This window comes from Hakea prostrata, chromosome 9 (genome assembly GCF_041222555.1).
Source record: "Hakea prostrata isolate BN-2017 chromosome 9, UWA_Hpros_2, whole genome shotgun sequence".
Taxonomy (NCBI): Eukaryota; Viridiplantae; Streptophyta; class Magnoliopsida; order Proteales; family Proteaceae; genus Hakea; species Hakea prostrata.
Genome location: NC_142608.1, coordinates 4,382,964 through 4,400,672, shown reverse-complemented (window position 1 = coordinate 4,400,672; position 17,709 = coordinate 4,382,964). Strand labels below are relative to the sequence as shown.

Here is a 17,709-nt window from a genome sequence, read left to right as displayed (position 1 = left end):
GCTCACCACTGCCTGTTATTCTCATTGTTGCATGGTTCATTCGACATGAAGATTGTTTACATAAGTTGTTGATTATCTCCTGGGCGAATTGCTTTTGGAGTCTATCGGCGTCTATTATTGATACATATGCTCAACTGTAATGAAGTTTCTTAATATGTTCTTGTTATTCCAAGTTGGAGCCTTTGATATGCATACTCCAGCATGAGGGGGCATGTAAAATATCACTTACTATTTTAGATTAGGTTTCTAATTTTGGTACTTTCTACTTTGGTTACTTTTTAATGCTCTTGGTTGACAAGTAATCACCCTAGGAGAGTTTCCTTTTAAGTAGATTTTGGGAGATTCATGCAACATGTAATTTTCCTTTTTGCTGTAACTCTGTTTAGGAAAGTTTTCCTAACTGAGATTTGATTTTACACTATAAATAAAGTACAAGGGGAGAGCCAAAACAAAGATGCTAGCTCTCTCCCCCTTCTCTTCTTTTTCTTCTTCTTTGTTCTTCTATTCTTCTTCCTCTTTCTGAATTTCTTTTCAGTCGCTAGGCTGATTACAGGTTCTGAAATCCTAACACTTTGTATTTTTCAAAACGGACATGCATGTTGATAGGCCCCTGATATCGCAAGTATATTCTCGCAAGCATAGGAAGAAGGTTTCTCGATTTGGTGGACAGCAAGTAAGGAATGATATTGGATCAGGATCTGTGATGAAGGCTGATGCATAAGTTGCTGAATATGTGTGATTTAGGGAATATTGGGGAATATCTTGTTATTAGATTTATATAGGAAGTTATTTACTTTTAAATATTGGGGAAGGGAAGTAATTAGCAGCATTGGTTTTTCATTGTGAGGGCTGTAGCTCTTGGGTAGGTATAGTCTATAGAATACCTATTGCTTGGTGTGAATCAGAGTATTGTGATCTTGGGTGAATCAGTTAATTAATTTTGCTTTCTCTGTTATTACTATGATGTTGCCGCATCTGCATACCTAACACGTCTTTCAAGTGGTAGCATATGAATGAGTACTTTTCACTGGTTTTTTTATGTAAAATATCTCTTCCATGTGTTATTTATGCTTTGAATAGGGTGTAAGCAAAAAATAGGTCAAAAACCCATCAGAATAGGGCCGAAACCACCCATCAAGATTCCCCGGCAAAAGTGCCAAGTTTTGACTGAGATGGTCAAAATTTTCCCACCATCTCCAAGGCTGGCCAAAACTGGCCTCGAAACCGAGATTTCGAACCTCGGATAAAAGATAAAAGGATTCAATACATATAGCCCAATCAGTTTGGGGTCAATAGTGCTAACAATTGTCGGTAAAGAATTGGCCAATATCAATCAATTAAACTGGGACTGTGCTCTAAAAAGTCAAAGAAAAGCAGCATACAATGTGTTTTAAGGTTATCTTGAATCATGAACAGTGCAATACCAGTTGCAGTCTGCATGAAGATGTACCCTAACAGTAAAGTACAAGACTGCATGCTCAAGGCATTTTTACTCAAACAATTTAGACAGTCAGTTGATAATGAGTATATTCAGATTTCAGAACAAATGTAATCTTAAAACATGTGCTTTCTACATATACTGCAAAAAGAGTAGGAGGTTTGCTAGAGAGATGTTTCATGTATCATCTGACATTTAGAATTGCATTTTCAGTTTCTTCTCTAACAGAAACGTACAAGATCTAGTGTCTTAGAAAAGAATACCAATGAAGAGTAGCTAAGTCTATTGCAGTGGAAAACTGATATTGCATTAATGCAGTTGCAGGCCATGAATTCTGGAGGGAGTGAAACATATCAATAGTGTCTTCACTTTCTTTTGCTTGATTTGTCAAGTAAACTCTTAAACGAAATATTCTTGAATATAGAATTTTCTTCATAACTAGAGGGATGACTTCCCCCCCCTTTATACAAGGTCATGTTATAAGGAGGAAAGACGACCTGAATAAATTTTATTTCTAACCTATATGTAAAAAGCAAAATTTTCTCTGACAACCAAAGCAGAAAATTTGATTAAAAAAGAGGGAAGGCACACAACATATGTGGATAATCTCAAATATTCATTATAGAGATATATAGCGAATGAGTCCAAAATCTTGCCTTGATAGATAATTTCAAAGCTGTTACACGGTCCTCAGCTCGCCAAGCATGAGATATTTCATCTTTAAGTTCATGTAATCGTGAAACATACTCTTGCCGTGTAATAATTTTGCTAACTGCCTCAGCATCTTTTTGTGGATAATCCAGTTCTTCTAGATGCATTCTTGTTGAAGGTTTCTCATATTCTGGAGGAGTCCATATCACATAGAACTAAGAAATAACATACCAGTTCATATAGATACATATTCAGGCAGCAATGTATGCAAAACTAAGCAACATTTTCTAGTACTCAGAATAATTTCCCATTCTATCAAAAAGAAAGGATTTCCCATTTTAAGAAATTGAAGAGAGAGAGAGAAAGAGAGAGCATACCCTTGCCACTTTTTACTAATACGTCAGACATCTGAAAAAGCAATAAGTTATCACCATTACAAGCAGAGAACAGATAAAACCTCATGTCTCTTTGAAATCAAAATAATGACCAGTAAGTTAAGAAGTAGCCATTGCAGAATCTATTTTATCATTTGGCTATAAAATAGTCATAGTTTGAAGCAGATCCAGCCCCTAATTAGGGCCCTTACACTTGCTGCCCTGCCCTTAAAAGCCCAAGTGAAGCCCCCATGCTTGCTACCCACCCAGCAGCACTTCAAGTGATTATTGTTTCTTCCGTACTCGTGTGTTTTTTTCTGTGTGTTATCAAGGTTTCTATTTTGGGTGAATCAAATATATTACTACCCAGAAGAGGAAATTGAAAGAAAGGAGAAGAATATACAGTGGGGAAGGGGGAAGGGGGAAGGGAGGGCAGCAGCCTAGAATTTGCTAGAGGGGGTAGGCTCTAAAGAGGAACCTAAACCCCAAGTAACAAAAATGTGCATGTTCCTAAGGGCATCCTTGGTGGTTGGGGGGGGGGGGTGGGGGGTGGGTAACAACAGTACAATGATCTAGACTTGAAAGTCCATCTCCTACGGTTGCATTCCCACCATTAGCAAGCGACTACAGCTCCAAGCACTAATTTACCAATAATGTCACACATAGTGGTGCTAGGGAATGATCTCAGCATCCATGACCAATCTCAAGCAAAACCATAAGAGCATCTACAGCGGGGGGCCATAGGATGAAAAGGCTTTCTCCCAAATGGAACAAGAGAAAGGACAAGTGAAGAAAATGTGTTCCACATGATGTATACTTTTCTAGGGGTTGTATACAGCCTAGGGTTACTTTCCCAAACCCAACTGCCCCTATTTCGATCCAGGGGTATTTTGGTCATTTTGCAAACTTGTGGTGTCCTAGGTCTGGGTCCCATTGGGTCCAGCTAAGTCTCAGAACCCTGAATCTATTTTTATTTTCTCATTTGAGTGAGTATTTTGTGATATATTGCAGAACCCTTGTCTAGGTGTGATTCCTAGTTCATGTTGGAATCCCCTAGTTTGAGTCTACTTTCTAATTTCTATTAGGACTCCATATCTACTCTTAGAATCCAAATTGGATCTCTCTAGAGTAAGTTATGATAGAGTCATTGTTTTTGTTTTTTTTTTTTTTTTTTTCCCAAAAGATAAGAGTCATTATTTGTGTGAGTCATTAATTAAGTTAGACCATAGTTAGAATTAAAGAGTGAAGTTAAAGTCTAATGAGTTTCTTAGTCTGAATCTTAGTTTGTTTCTTTTAGAGGCTATAAATAAAGCCTCCATTCTCTATAAACACAAGTTGAACTGATCAATAAAATTGAGATTGAGAGTTTGGAGGCAAGAGAAGTCATGGATTTACTTTGGGGAAGCCTGCAGCAGCTTAGTGTGAGTGTTTTCATATGTCAACTCCAGCAAATTTCAGCAATCATTCAACAACTCCAGCAGCCTAGATCCATGCCCAAGCAAGTACAGCCCTCCCCTCCCTCGCCAGCCCCTTTCTCCTTCTTCCCTAGGCAACACAAGCTTCCACCCCCACCCCCCTAACCCCTTCTTCCCCGCGGCAGCACCATACCCCCTGTAGACAACCCTAGAGTCCTCGAACCTCTTACCCCCTCCCCTATCCCTACCCTTAGATCCTTCATTAAACCTTCCTCCATGGGTATTAGAATTTTCTGCAATTCATCTTCAACATCTAGATTCCCTATACCCTAGTTTTATTAGAAACCCTATAACTCCCAAATTCCTCAACCGAACTTCAAACCCTTTCAGGATTACCATCTCCCAGTCTCATTCTATCTCTCTCAAACCCTAGTTGACTCTCCTAAGCGTCCTAACCCAAGTAGGACACTTCAAAACAAACTCAAATCAATTAGGACTGATCTAAAAATATCAAATAACAATAACAGTCCGTTTCCTAGTCCAACCGAAACCCCAAACCCTCTTTCCTAAGCCCTAACATATAAACCCTAACCCGAATCTAACAAACAGTAGCAGCTGAACCTTGCTACTCTTTATCCTAACCTCTAAAACTCCCGAAACTTAAACCTAAACTCAATAGTCAATATCAGACCTGTAACCGCAACTGCAGCATAGAGTTGAGTCTAAAATTCGAGTTCCTTGAACCCTAAGCCTGGCCACAACCTTTTAGGCTTAAGCCTACCTTTGCATACCCTATTTCTTTCAAGAATCCTTCAATTAAAGACTCCTACAGCCCTAGAAGACTGCTGCTTCCCTGAGAGAGGATCCTGGAGTGAGCGCAATTCTAGGACAAAGTCCCTAAAAGCTAAACCCTACAATTTGTTTCACATCACCACATTTTCAGACCCAATTCCAACAAAGCATGTAATTGGGGTTAATGGGAAAGTGGTGGCAAATTTGGGTTGGAAGACAAAGGTTTAGGGTCCAAAGAAAAGCGTGTAAGCATGCCTAAGGATGCGACCTTTGAACCAAACCAAAAGGGACCAAGGGGATAGGAGAGATTCCAAGTAGATGAGGAAATGAAGACTCCTATGGTGGTGGGAGCCAAATGTTTTGGTCAAAGGATGGGTGTATGGAGGGGGAAATAGACCCTCTATGGAGGGGGGAAAAAGGCACGGTGAGGGGGGGTCCCATTGGAGATAAAGGCGAAGAGAGGATTAGGCTAGGGGATGCGGGAGGCATAAACCAAGTGGGGGCCTAGGAGATTGTACAGAATAACTAGGGGGCGCCAGGAGTGATGTCAGTCCCAAGGCCCACAAGGCCCAAAGGAAGCCCTAGGTTTGCTGCTAGGTTTTCTGCCCAGCAGCGTAGGACCACTACCTGATACATTAGGGGCAATTTAATAAATACAAAAGACCTACTCGATACCAACAGGGGCAAACTTGTAATTAGAGTTGGGAAATTTTCAGTGCCACCTCCTAAATTACCCCCCCCCTTAAATTAATGCCACTCCTAGAGTTATCCAATTTATCAATCAGACCCCCTACAAGTGAAAAATATATCAGTGACATCCCCTGCTATTAGGAAATCAAAGTTAAGTGCTGATATACGCAGGTTTTAACTTTTCAAAAAGACAAGAATGACCTTGAACGAAAAACCCTACGCTCAAGTTGTCTTTGTGTTCCTCTACCATCTGCAACCACTCGTCATCTTCCATTCTTGCATCTTCATGATTTCTATTCTGGCACGAATATTTTTTTGTTTTCCTCTCCTTGGCCATTTTCTTCCCATAGAATGTGGGGGTAATATTGGAAGAGGATAAATAGAAACTAACTGAGAATAACAGTGTTAGTAATAGGAGGTCTGATTGAGAAATTGATAACTTAGGGGCCGGCATTAGTATTAGGGGGTAACTCAGGGTGTGGCACTAAAAATTTCCCATTAGAGTTTCAGTAAGGTTTTAACTATCTTTTAATTATTGTTAAGTCAATCTAGGCTATGTGAAGTTTATTAGTAACTAAATAGACCTAATAAGGAGTCCATTTAGGTTAGTGATAAGAGCCCTATTTGAAATCAAGTTCAGATGTTGATTCAAACTAGGAAAGTCAGTACTGAGGCTAAAAATAGAAGGCCTCTGCATGTAACAGAACTCAAATTTCATAATACAATTAAAAGTGTGTTGCTCTTTTCATCAGTGATAAGGGACCTCCAGGTGACTGAGTAAGCAGTCTGAAGGTTCTAACCTCTGACAGTGCTTGCTGCTGGTCTCTACTACTTCATTTCCATCTCAGCCCTTACCCAACTTAGTTACAGGTAAGTAACAAGACTGCCTTGTCCATTCACATTTCCCCCATTTTGAATGCTGTTTCAGCAAGCTGTACCCATTCGGCCCTACTTTTTTTCTTCAGAAACTGTAGAATTCACAATTCTAAACCCTCCATTAGAAACTTCCCCCTTGCTCCCTTGATCCGAGCCTCAGCCCTTGTCACTCCTTTAAAACCTCAAATCCCTACTGGCCTAAATCCCAAACCCTAAACTTTAAGTCTTAATTCTGAAACTGTAATTGAAAACCCCTAGTCCCATAAATAATTAGTTACCCTTCTAGAACCTTAACATACCTAACCCCATACCTGAACCCTCAATCAGTCCCTGTTCCACCCCATCAAAGAATTCTAAAATCCTAAACCAGCCCGTGTTACACTCCACCAGAGAAGCCCCAAAAACTCTAAACAGAGCCCAATTTAAGTCCCCTACAAACCCTAAGCCTAATTACTGAATCAAGGAATTCAAGTCAGCAATCTGTTATACAAGCAAGTCAGAAACAGAGAATCTAACTGAGTGTTCAGTGCAGTTTTAGAAAACAGGAACAGAGGACTAAATTGAGAGTTCAATTTCAAATACAGAATTCTGCTTTAGCCCTAAATAGCATCTTGACTCAGTCCTGGCTGAAACCTCTTAATTCCAAGTTTATCTCACTGCAATTCATCTAAGGATCTTGCCTTTCTTGCCCTTGTTTACTTGAGACTACATCAAGGAGTCAAAGTGTCAAGCCAAAAGGAGGCAGAGGAACCATTAAAGATGATGGTAGAGGTAGCAGAAAGAGCAAGGGGATGAAGCAAGAGGAATTTCCTCCAGATCCAAGAGGAGACCAGGCAAAGTGTAGCAGTCCAAGACTCCAAATAGAGCTAGATTTAAGTAGATGGGAATAGATCCAATTAACCCAATCAGCGTCCTACTTAGAAGAGATTTTCTAGATGAGTTTCATCAGACTGGCTTCATTGTAGTCTCGATTCTATGGATCCCCAGACCCTATTCAGCTTGGGGGGGGGGGGGAAGTGAGAAGATTCTTTATCTTCAAGAGGGAGGGACAGAAAAAGGCTTCAATAGCTTTGATGGTGATCTTAGGGAGGGAGAAAAAGCCACACCAACAAAGGTAGCAAGATTGTAAAACTGACTTGAATAAGACATTCCTGCCAACAAAGGAAGCAACTTGTGCTTCTAGGGTTGAAGATGCTTGTGGACAAGATCAAGCATTAGGGTGTGATGGTAGTTGATGGGCCTACCAGGGATGAGAGGAAGACCCAAGTAGACTATCAACGCTAGAAATAAGGGAGAAATCCAAGAGGTTGAAGAGGGAGACCCTAACTGGCTCCAAGACCCTAGCTAGAAGAGATGGGACTTTTAGAGGTTGACGTGGAGGAAAGAGAGGGCCTCAAAAAGCTTGAGAGAAGAGATGATGGTGGAGATGGAGGAATTGAAGGTCATAATAAAAGCAAGGTGGGATGAGAGCTTAACATTTGAGAATGGGGGCAATTAGGAGTTGATCACTGCATTAGATTGGATGATCCTAGAAAGAACTTCAAGAGCAAGGGAGAAAAGAACAGACGGGGGAGGGCAGCCATGATGGATTCTCACTATGGATGGGGTCCGCCTGTGATAATGGAGAAGGAATGGATCACTAATAAAGTCCTAACTGAAGGACTTAAAGGCCTACGGATGTCGATGTTAATGAGGGCATAAGAGGACTGCGCTTTACGATCAAACCCTCAAACGATCTCGGCATAGAGAAGTATATTGTTGGCAACACTTTTCCTAAAGATAAAGGAAGACTGGTTAAGGCTAATAAGCGAGGGAATAACCAGTTTGAGATGGTTGGCAAGAATTTTAGCAATGAATTTGTAGAGGAGGTTGTATAGGGAGATGGGGCAAAAGTAAGAGAGACCTTTAACTAAGGATCATAAGTTATTAGCTTTAATTTAGTTAGTTTCAGTTTTAAATAAAGCCCATGATTTGGAGCAGCAGAGACTAGTGCTCTTGGATGTGCCTAACTCCACAAACCCATAAAAGATGTGAGGTTAACTATCCTAGGATCAGGTGATGGAACTTAACAGAAGATCGCTAGAAATCCTTCATTAATGAAATAGTCAAACAAGGAAAGTGAAAATTTGAGGGGGAAACTAATACAATGTGGAATGAGATGTCTATGTGCATTAGGAAGGGGGCTAAAGATGTCATAGGTGAATCTTAAGGAAAGTATCATTCTTATAGAGAGACATAGTGGTGGGATGGTGAGGTTCAAGCAGCCGTTAAAAATAAGAAAGCTAGCTCTAAGACATGGCAAATGACTAAGGATATAGAGGATCTACAAAGGAATAAGATGTTTGGGAATGAAGCTAAGAAAATTACGAGGAAAGCAAGGGAGAAGAAGTATGATGATTCATATAATAAGCTAGGCACAAAAGAAGGGGAAAACTATTTATAAGATAGCTAAAATAAGGGATAGGAAGACTAGAGATCTAGACCATGTTAGATGTAAAGTGAAGATGGTAAAGTCCTACTACTTGATGAAGGCATCAAGAAGAGGTGGGAAGTTTACTTCTCTAGCCTACTAAATTAACATACTTTAGGTATCTATGACTCAAATTATTACACCATTCACCATGGCACCAACTTCTGAACATATATACAAAAAATTAAAATGACCAAAGTAAAAGAATATCTAAGGAAGATGAAAGTAGGCAAGGCACAAGATCCAAATAAAATCCCAACAGACTTATGCAAGAGCATAGGTACCTATGGCCTACCTTAGCTGACCAAGTTGTTTAATAAGATCATGGACACAAGGAAAATGCCAGCTGAATGGAGGAGAAGCATCATGATCCGAATTTGAAAAAATAAAGGACATATACAAAGCTATAATAATTGTAGAGACATTAAATTGATGGGTCATACTACGAGATTATGGGAGAGTAATTGAAACCCATTTGAACCAAAAACCACCATAGTAGAGAACCCATCTGGTTTTAAACAAGGAACATCGACAATGGAAGCTATTTACCTTATTAGGAGACTTATGGAAAGATATAGAGAATGTAAGAAAGAACTTCAAGTGGTCTTTATTGGCCGAGAGAAAGCTTATGATAGAGTCCCTAAAAGAGTTAATTTGGAAATACTAGAGAAAAGAAATATTACAAGTAAGTATTTGGACATGGTTAAAGCTATTATGATAGTTCAATGACAAGTGTAAGAACGGTGGTCTTGAAATTTGCATAGGAGCCAAATAGCCATTGCTTATAGTAACAAGAAACACACAGGTTCAAGTCATGAAAGAGGCCACTTTGCACAAGAAAAGACGAGCTAGGACCATGTCCAAAATCACCCCTACCATAACCCTTCCTAGGTGGGACAAGCACTACGTACCATGAGAAGAAGTGGAGTAGGTGAAGTACAAGTTCTAAACCCTCTTCCTCTCCCCTGCCACCAAAGGGAACAAAATACCGCAACCCACCCTAACACCATAACCAACCCAATTGTCATCCCTCACAACCACAGTATTGCTGATGTCTCTCAAACTCGAGAGCATAAGTTCAACAAATACATTGTATTGAACAAAGAAAAGACCCATCTTTCTTTTTCTTTTCTTTTCTTTTCTTTTTTTTTTTTTTTTTTTTTTTTTTTTTTTGGGAGGGGGGGGGGGAAATGAATAAACTATCATTACGGAAACTCCTACGGAGAAAGAATGTACAAGGGAGGAGAGAGGAGGGATCAGCCTTTATCTAGTAGGCTAGAATGAGGAAGTAACGCCCACAGTAACAACAATAAGCTATTCTTTAGGGTGTCCAAACAAGGGGAATGCTAGAACTTTATAAGAGACATAAAAGTAGATGGCATTCCAAATAGCGTCCAAGGAGCTAGAGTAGGAAGGCCATCTCTTAAGGTTCCGCTGCCACCATAAGTGATGAACAGCAGCACCAACAACCACCTTGTCGGCAATATCACAAATAGAAAAGCCAAGAAAGGATCTCAAGATCCACAACTAATTCTGAGCAAACCCATAAAAGCGCTTAAAGTGAGGCCAAATGGAGGCCAAGGATTTCCTCTAAAGTGAACTGGTGAAGGGGAAGGACAAGAAAAGATGATTCACGTCTTCAGTATTGACCCAACAAAGGGTGCAGTTGGGCTGATTTGAATGTGACAGAGGATAAGGAAAGCCCAAGTGGGGAAGCAAAGGTTAAGGGATCTCCACAAGGTGAAAGAAGGGATGTGACTTTTGCACCAAACCAAGGGAACCAAGGGACAATGTGGCCGGGGGGACGAGAGTTTCTAGGCTGAAGAGGAGGGGAGCCATATGGTTCTATCATGGGGGTGGGAGTATCTTTCTTTCTTTCTTTCTTTCTTTCTTTTTTTCCCTCTAAATCTGTGTGAGAAGTGAGGGGGAGTGGGGAGACCAAGAGCCATTAGAGATGAAGATGGAGAAGGTGGTAGATTAAGGGATACTGGAGTCATAGGTGGTACAGGGGGCCAAAGTGGTCCCACCCTTTCTTGTTAAACAATGAACTACAAAACTACTTTCTGACCTTGTTCCTAAGCAGAGTATCAAGTACTTGGTGATAATTGATATTGAAGCATAGTTCTTTCTTCTTCCTTTTTTTTGGGGGGGGGGGGGGGGTTGTTTGTTTTGGGGGAGGAGTAGGAGTAGAAGAATTTTTTCATAATGAATGAGAAACTTACTGAGGAAATAGAAATTGTCTTAGCAGCTGAAAATTTTTGCATTAACGATCGCTTGAAAGATGCCCATTCTTTAGCCGATGATTGAACAGCAGCTTCATTAAAGGTCCCTGTCTCATTTTTTCCTTCTGGAGCTGAAACTCCAGTATCCACATCTAACGCTCTCAAAGGATCATAGAGATCACTCTTTTCGTGAAATGTAACGGCAACCTGTTACAAAGTTAAATGTTAAATTGTAGTCAAGTATGGAAGTATTTCAAAACGTAACTAGGTGAAAAATGACCTATTGGTTGGGGCCATTTTCATTTTTTACACTTCTGTAAAGAGTAACAGAATTCAATTCAGAAGACAATATTGATAACTATCTTCCAGTTGTTCCAGGAGCTGAACTTGGGTCTCGGCCTTAGAAGGGAAAAGAACATACATTGGAGTCAACCCCGGAAAAGGAAAGATCCAAATCCCAAAACCATTTTGAATTCTCTATCACAAGATGCTGGCTTACTTTGTCATGTTGTTCATGTAAGAATTTCAATTTTCTTTCAATGAATGCTAAGTTCAAAATTGATTTCCTTTCGTTTCTAAATTCACCAACTCTTATTACTGATCCCAAATTTTAAAGTTCTCCTTCAGCTTCCATACAGAACGGCTGACAAAGAAAATCTAGAAATCCATAAAATCATGGGAACGCATTAGGTCATGGTAAGTGAGAAATTTATTTCCAATATATAATCTGCGAATATTTGTCAGCGAAAGGAAGAGAAGCGATCAGAAATAGACTCAAGCGACATCCTCAAGGAATATGAAAACAGATAAGTAGGTTTAGTTCCATTCATCTCCAAAGTAAATGAAAGGGGGAAGTGAAGCCAATAAGGGGTTTGAAGATAAAGAAGCAGTGAAGTTGATGATGAGATTCACCAGCTCTAAGGAAGATTGAACAGCCAGAGGATGAGAATCCGCTTGCAGGCGAGGAAGCAAATGAGATGCTTCTTCCGCACCGTAATCTCGAGTTTTGAATTCCATAGACTCTGTGGTCACTTCGATACACTTCGGCAGTCTATTTGCCCGGTGGTCTTCTTCTTCTTCTTCTCTGGTCTTCTCCCTCACAGAATTACGCTCCCGGCATGATCGGCGCTAAAATGGCCATCTCAATTAACACCTAAGCTCCCTCAAGTTTATTAAATTATCTTGATTGCACACATAGTTCTTTTTACATATTGCAAGTATGCCCTTCCTCTGAGCAAGCTAATCACAACTCCCTAACCCAGAAAAGAATTGGGAAAATTACCTGATTAACTAATTTTAAGTTTTCATTTACAAAATAACCACTCAAGGTTTCACTTAATAAAATTAACTAAAACTGAGTTAGGGTTTACAAAACTAGCCAAAATAGTGATTTTTCATCTATTTGAACATTTTTACCTCTAAAATTAATCAAACCAATATGGGGTAAAACTGGCCAAAAGAAATGAAAAATTATTGATTTTTCCCTCTTGAACAAAATAGTGATTTTTCCTTTTTAATGTGGTTAGTTTTAGGGATTAAAAATGTTAAAGGGGTGAAAATTTACTATTATGGTTAGTTTTGTAAACCCAAACTTAGTTTTAGTTATTTTGGTTAAGTGAAACATTGAGTGGTTATTTTTGTAAAGAAAAACTTAAAAATGACTAATCATGTAATTTTCCTAAAAGAATTGGTGCTCAGCCAGAGTACACGACACATCCTTCTAACATTTTTTTCTTTTTCCATAGCCCATCTTCAACATTTTTACCTTCCACCAAAAAAAATCCTTCAACACTTGAATTTACTCATTAATCTCCACCATCTGAGGTTTCAAAAGAGTTGGGGAGGATCTTGAATATCTATTGGGGTCAAATTTGAATATGTACCTTAATGTTAGACAACACTTCCATTCAATTCTTTTTCATAAGATTATGGCACAACATGTAAAGATAAATTGGTCACTGTCCACTCTCCAATTTCAAAATCTTGTCTTTTTTTTAGGTAAATAGTTAGACCAACTTTATTCATCGTGCAAATACCTAATTAATTTGCACTGACTTAGTTAAACCAAAGAACTAGGAATTGGACAACAACCAAACTGTCAAGCACAAATTGCAAGACCCTCCTTGCTAAGGAATTAGCAGCATTATTGTCGAAATCTTAGTTTTTGACATCCACAAAGAAGTGTCTTTCAATGCTTTACTAAATTTGAAATGAAAGGATAAAAACCATAGTAGGGATTCATAGTGGTAGAGTTTCTCTAAATCTCAAGAAATAATGGCTGTTGAAGTTGCCAAAACTTAGGGACATTTAATGAGTGCAGCTCTTGCATCAGTGCACAAGTAAGAAAGCATAAGTACACATTGGGGTATTTTGTTTTCATATAAATGGGGTGGGCCTATGCATCTTCTTGTGTTTGGGAATATACACCACACTATTTGATAAGGGTATTTAGATAAAAATTATATTTTATCACACTTTTATGTATGACCAAGGTTCGAAATGTCGCCGGCACAAGGGGTGTTTCAGTGGCTATCAACACCACCAAAACCCTGAAATATCGGCGACATTTCGCTGACATATAGTGGGGCCAGACCGCGAGAGTCTGAGACTAGGAGATCAGAGAAGACGTTGTACTTAGATTGCAAAGAGCGGGAGAGAGATTAAAGGGTGGAGAGAGAGAGAGAGAGAGAGAAAAGAGATCGGCCGTGCGGGAGAAGAGTTGGCGCAGTGGTGGAGAAGAGTTGCAACGGTGAGGGTGTGAGGCATGCAAAAGCAGAGAGGGTTCTAGATTTTGGAAGCATGAAGAGATGAGAGAAGAGAAAGACATAAATAAAAAAGAGAGGGATTTTTGAGTTTGAATGGCAACCGAGTTTCTTTACGGGCGAATGGAGAGAAGATCGGATGATTCAATTTGTCGAAAAAGGGAAGAGCTGCAGCGTGTATTTTGTTGTTTTCTTCCTCTTTTCCGGTGGTAGAATGCACCACCAACGGTAGCAGTTTAGAACTCATACCGCCGGCGGAGAAATCTATGATTTCGTAGACATTTTTGCCTGTTCGGCGAAAGATAATTGATTTTTCAGCTATTTTCCGGCAACATATAGTACCTTTCGTTTTGATTGTTGTTTTCGTGTTGGCCTTTGACGACACAACGATATATTGCCAATATAAAGTACTATGTGTAGGACACATATATTTGGAACCAAAAAGGTCCCATACACAACATGTTACCATATTCTAGTCATGCCTTAAACATTTTTGTATTTAGTTGAAGAGAAGGACAAACAAAATAAATGGTTTTTTCCAATGCCACTCCTTGAGTTGTGTCCTATTAGTAATGCAACCCAATAGTTTATGAAGATTATATTTGTCAAACACTCTATTGTCAATTGTTCAAAGTAAGTAAATGTAAACAGGTTGAACCCTAAAGGGTGACTCAGTTGGCAAAAAACCAACACTTTCACGTAGGAGGTAAGAATTTGAATCCCTTAAGGACCAAAGGCAAAGTTTTGTCTATATTAATTATATAAAGTCTCTCTTGAAGATGTAGTCGAGTTGCACGCAAGCTGGCTTGGATGAACCTCAAATACAACCCACCCCAAAAAAAAACCCCTAAAACCAAGTTAGATCTTTAAAAGGACAAAATTGCCCATTCAACAAGAATGATTGAACCTTTTGCCTTCTCTCTTCCTCTTTCTTCAGCCATTGCTTGTAATATGTCCATCATAATACTGCAACCTCCATCAAACCAAGCTATTCTACAATCAAACTTTCAAATACGCCAATACTCTCCAAATTAAAGATGTAGATTAACTGTTTTAGACAAGCATTTCTATGTGATTGCAAGCTAAAAATGAGAATAGGGGAAGGGGGTGATGCAAGAATTCTTTCTCCCTCATCTATTAGTTAAGAGCATATTGGATAATTAATTGAAAATAGATTAATAAAACTGAGACTAACAATGCTAATATTAGAGGCTCTAAGTAATAATTTAACTTGTTTTCAAGCAGCATTAATTTCAAGGGATAAAAGAGGGGATGGAGCTGAAAATTTTCCTAAGGTAAATTCACATGAAGTTAGCTTCTTCAAAAATTTTCATTCTATGTTAAGAGGAAGAGTCAACTATGATAACAAGCTCCTATGTCGGTCGCAAGCAAGCAAAATTTTTGGGGTGGTTGGTTGATGCAATTTCATCACATAGCTAAAATAATGACAATCAACTATAATTTGAAATATGTTTTCGGAACCTAGCCGGTGAATTCTCAAGGTTTACAAAAGAAACTTTGCATGAAAATGGAAAATCTCTCGCATGAACAATCGTTTGCTTGCCAGGTGTCAACTGTAGAGTTCAGAATGAGAAAAGAGTACACAGATCTGCAAAGAAACAACAAAAATTTCCCCAAAACTTGTGTGTTTAGCTTTATGAGCACGATTTTTTTTTAACACAATTAAGTGGACCCGCATCAGCCGTTAATTCAGGCACCATGAATGCCGGTTCAGCCACAAACGACTGGTATTCGATATATTCTGGAGAACACGTTCCATAGCCAGATTGAACAAAATAAGCTCCATTAAAAAATATATCGCTGGAAGATCTCCATTTCCAGCTCACCCAGCCACCATTACAGTCTCTTTTGGTCACCTGCAATGCAATTTAACAAGCTTACCTGATCAATCTATGTTAAGATAACACAGTAGCCTTAAAATACTCTCAGGTCGGGAGAAGACATTCTGCTCTAAATGTGTATATACCTGTTTGAAATCTCTATTGTTGGAGGCGACAAAATAGTTTCCTTGGCTTAAGATTGTTGGATCAGCGCTTCCACCAACAGCATACAACAGCCATTGATCATATCTGTTGTTCACAACATGAGCATACCCGAACCTTACCCTGCAGTGCAAGTCAACCAGTCTCTTTTAGCATAAAAACTTTTTTACATGTAGGTCAGGGTGTCAATGGGGTGGGTTTGGTTGGGCCAGTCATAAACCCTAATCCTACTTTAGAGACTGAAACCAAAACCCAAACCTACCAAAACCTTGACCTTGTCCGGGTTTTTCTAAGCCAAGCTGTGCTGATTAATCCTGATAGGGTGGATAGAGTTGGGTTGGCCTTGATTTACCCTAATCCTAACCCTAAGTTTTATCATTTCTTATCCAAAGTGTTAATTTAATAATTTGATACACTAAATTCATTTTCTTATCGATAAACATGCCCATATAATTATAACATCAAAATGCTATGACCATACATCTAAATTTTTCAACCAGAGATGAGGATGGGTTAGCCTGGTGAGCCTCTAAATTTATCACAGAGAGGGAAAGATTGATGGGAGCCTAAAAAGGGGGGGTTATTAAAAAAATAAATGTACAAAAATAATATTCATTATATTAAACTAACACAAGATTTGGTAGGCTGAGCAGGGTTGGCCTGAGGGTTAAACCTGAACCCACCCAACCCTATGAGGAGTGATTAATTTGTAGCACAAGCCTGACCTTCAGGTTAATTGAAAAAATGTATGTGCTGCAATCAGTTTGGGTTCAGGGTGGTTCTAAACCAATTTGAGCCAATAGGGTTTTATTGACACCCCTACGCGCTAGCAAGGTAGTTGATAACTATTTTTCTATGGCTTACCTTGGCATCCTCTGCACACATCTTGGGCCAAAATGGTTATATGCCACTGTAACTTTCAGAATCTTGTCCGCTGTAAAAGCATCATTGTGTCCCAGTAGCATCACCTGCAATCAAACAAAACCAGATTAGCAAAGGAAATGCATATCAATTTTAGAGGGTATTTTGGATTATGAATCAGATGAACATACTTTATTGTGTTCTGTGAAGTAGTTATTGGAGATGGTGACGGACGTTGAAGCATGAGTTACATCAGTAAGGCCATCAAAGCATCGTGCAAAAAAGCAATGGTCAATCCACACGTTCGAAGATGCAAACACACTAATGGCGTCACCATCAGAGCCAAGTCGATGGCCGACATGTGTCGGGCTGCTACGAACCATTCCTGACTTACCCCTCACACAATCGTGTATACTAAGTCCATGTATTATGACATGGCTCACACCTTGCACGGTGATGCAAGGCCCAAAAGCTATCTCCACCTTAGCTCCTCTTCCATCTATGGTTTTGAAACTGTTCACCATGAGCTCATTCTGTAGCTTAATGACCATATCTCTAGCAAATATTATCCACAGAGGCTCTGTTTGGATCACACCATACCGAAGTGTACCTGGCTTTGGATTGATTGGATCATCTGCTGGAGTAGTAACTACATAAAACTTTCCATATTTTCCTCCAATCGCTCCCTCACCAAAGCCTATAGCACAGTTGGCCAAGGCACGACGATTTGATGCCCAGTTAGGATCTGTACGCCAACAAGCATCAATTTTGTTCATGACTTTCGTCTTGCCTGTAGATCCAGACCCATAACCATAACCATAACCACCATAGCTGTAGCTTCCCGAGGCTGCCTGAGAAGATGAGACCAGAGATACAGCAACTAGACAGGAGAAGAGGATGAAGGAATGGGTTGCAGAAGCCATGTTTTGGGTTTCCAATTAGCTAGGAAAGTTCCAGATAGGTGGATAAACAGAAAGATCTTTATAATACAAAATGGCAGCTAGAACTAAGTGGAAGCCCACTTACTTCAAGATTCCTACATTTTTTAAGAGATTCAGATCATCATCATCTTAACGTATTTCTTAAATACACTCGTGATTTTTTCTTCTTTTTTTCACGATTTCATTCACTGATAAACTTGAAGGAAATTGAATT

General features: G+C 39.4%; 2 protein-coding genes across 3 annotated transcripts in view; both read right to left on the bottom strand.

The window, feature by feature from the left end:
• LOC149004156 (uncharacterized) overlaps nt 1-12,059 on the bottom strand; it is a 71,556-nt gene extending 59,497 nt beyond the window's left edge. For both annotated transcript variants that reach the window (XM_089167892.1, XM_089167893.1), the window contains exons 1-4: nt 11,841-12,059; nt 10,929-11,135; nt 2,467-2,497; nt 2,095-2,279 (exon numbers count right to left, since the gene is read on the bottom strand). In XM_089167892.1, the coding sequence (XP_089024018.1) occupies nt 2,095-2,279; nt 2,467-2,497; nt 10,929-11,135; nt 11,841-11,945 (528 nt within the window). In that variant the 5' untranslated portion in view covers nt 11,946-12,059. The remainder of the gene's footprint in view (nt 1-2,094; nt 2,280-2,466; nt 2,498-10,928; nt 11,136-11,840) is intronic.
• Nucleotides 12,060-15,099: 3,040 nt separating this feature from the next.
• On the bottom strand, nt 15,100-17,490 carry LOC149004155 (putative pectate lyase 2). The gene is made up of 4 exons (XM_089167908.1): nt 16,746-17,490; nt 16,558-16,661; nt 15,678-15,816; nt 15,100-15,567 (listed from the first exon to the last, which is right to left on the bottom strand). Exons 1-4 carry the CDS (start codon nt 17,475-17,477, stop codon nt 15,346-15,348), a joined length of 1,197 nt encoding a protein of 398 aa, XP_089024034.1. The 5' UTR covers nt 17,478-17,490; the 3' UTR covers nt 15,100-15,345.
• Nucleotides 17,491-17,709: the final 219 nt, after the last annotated feature.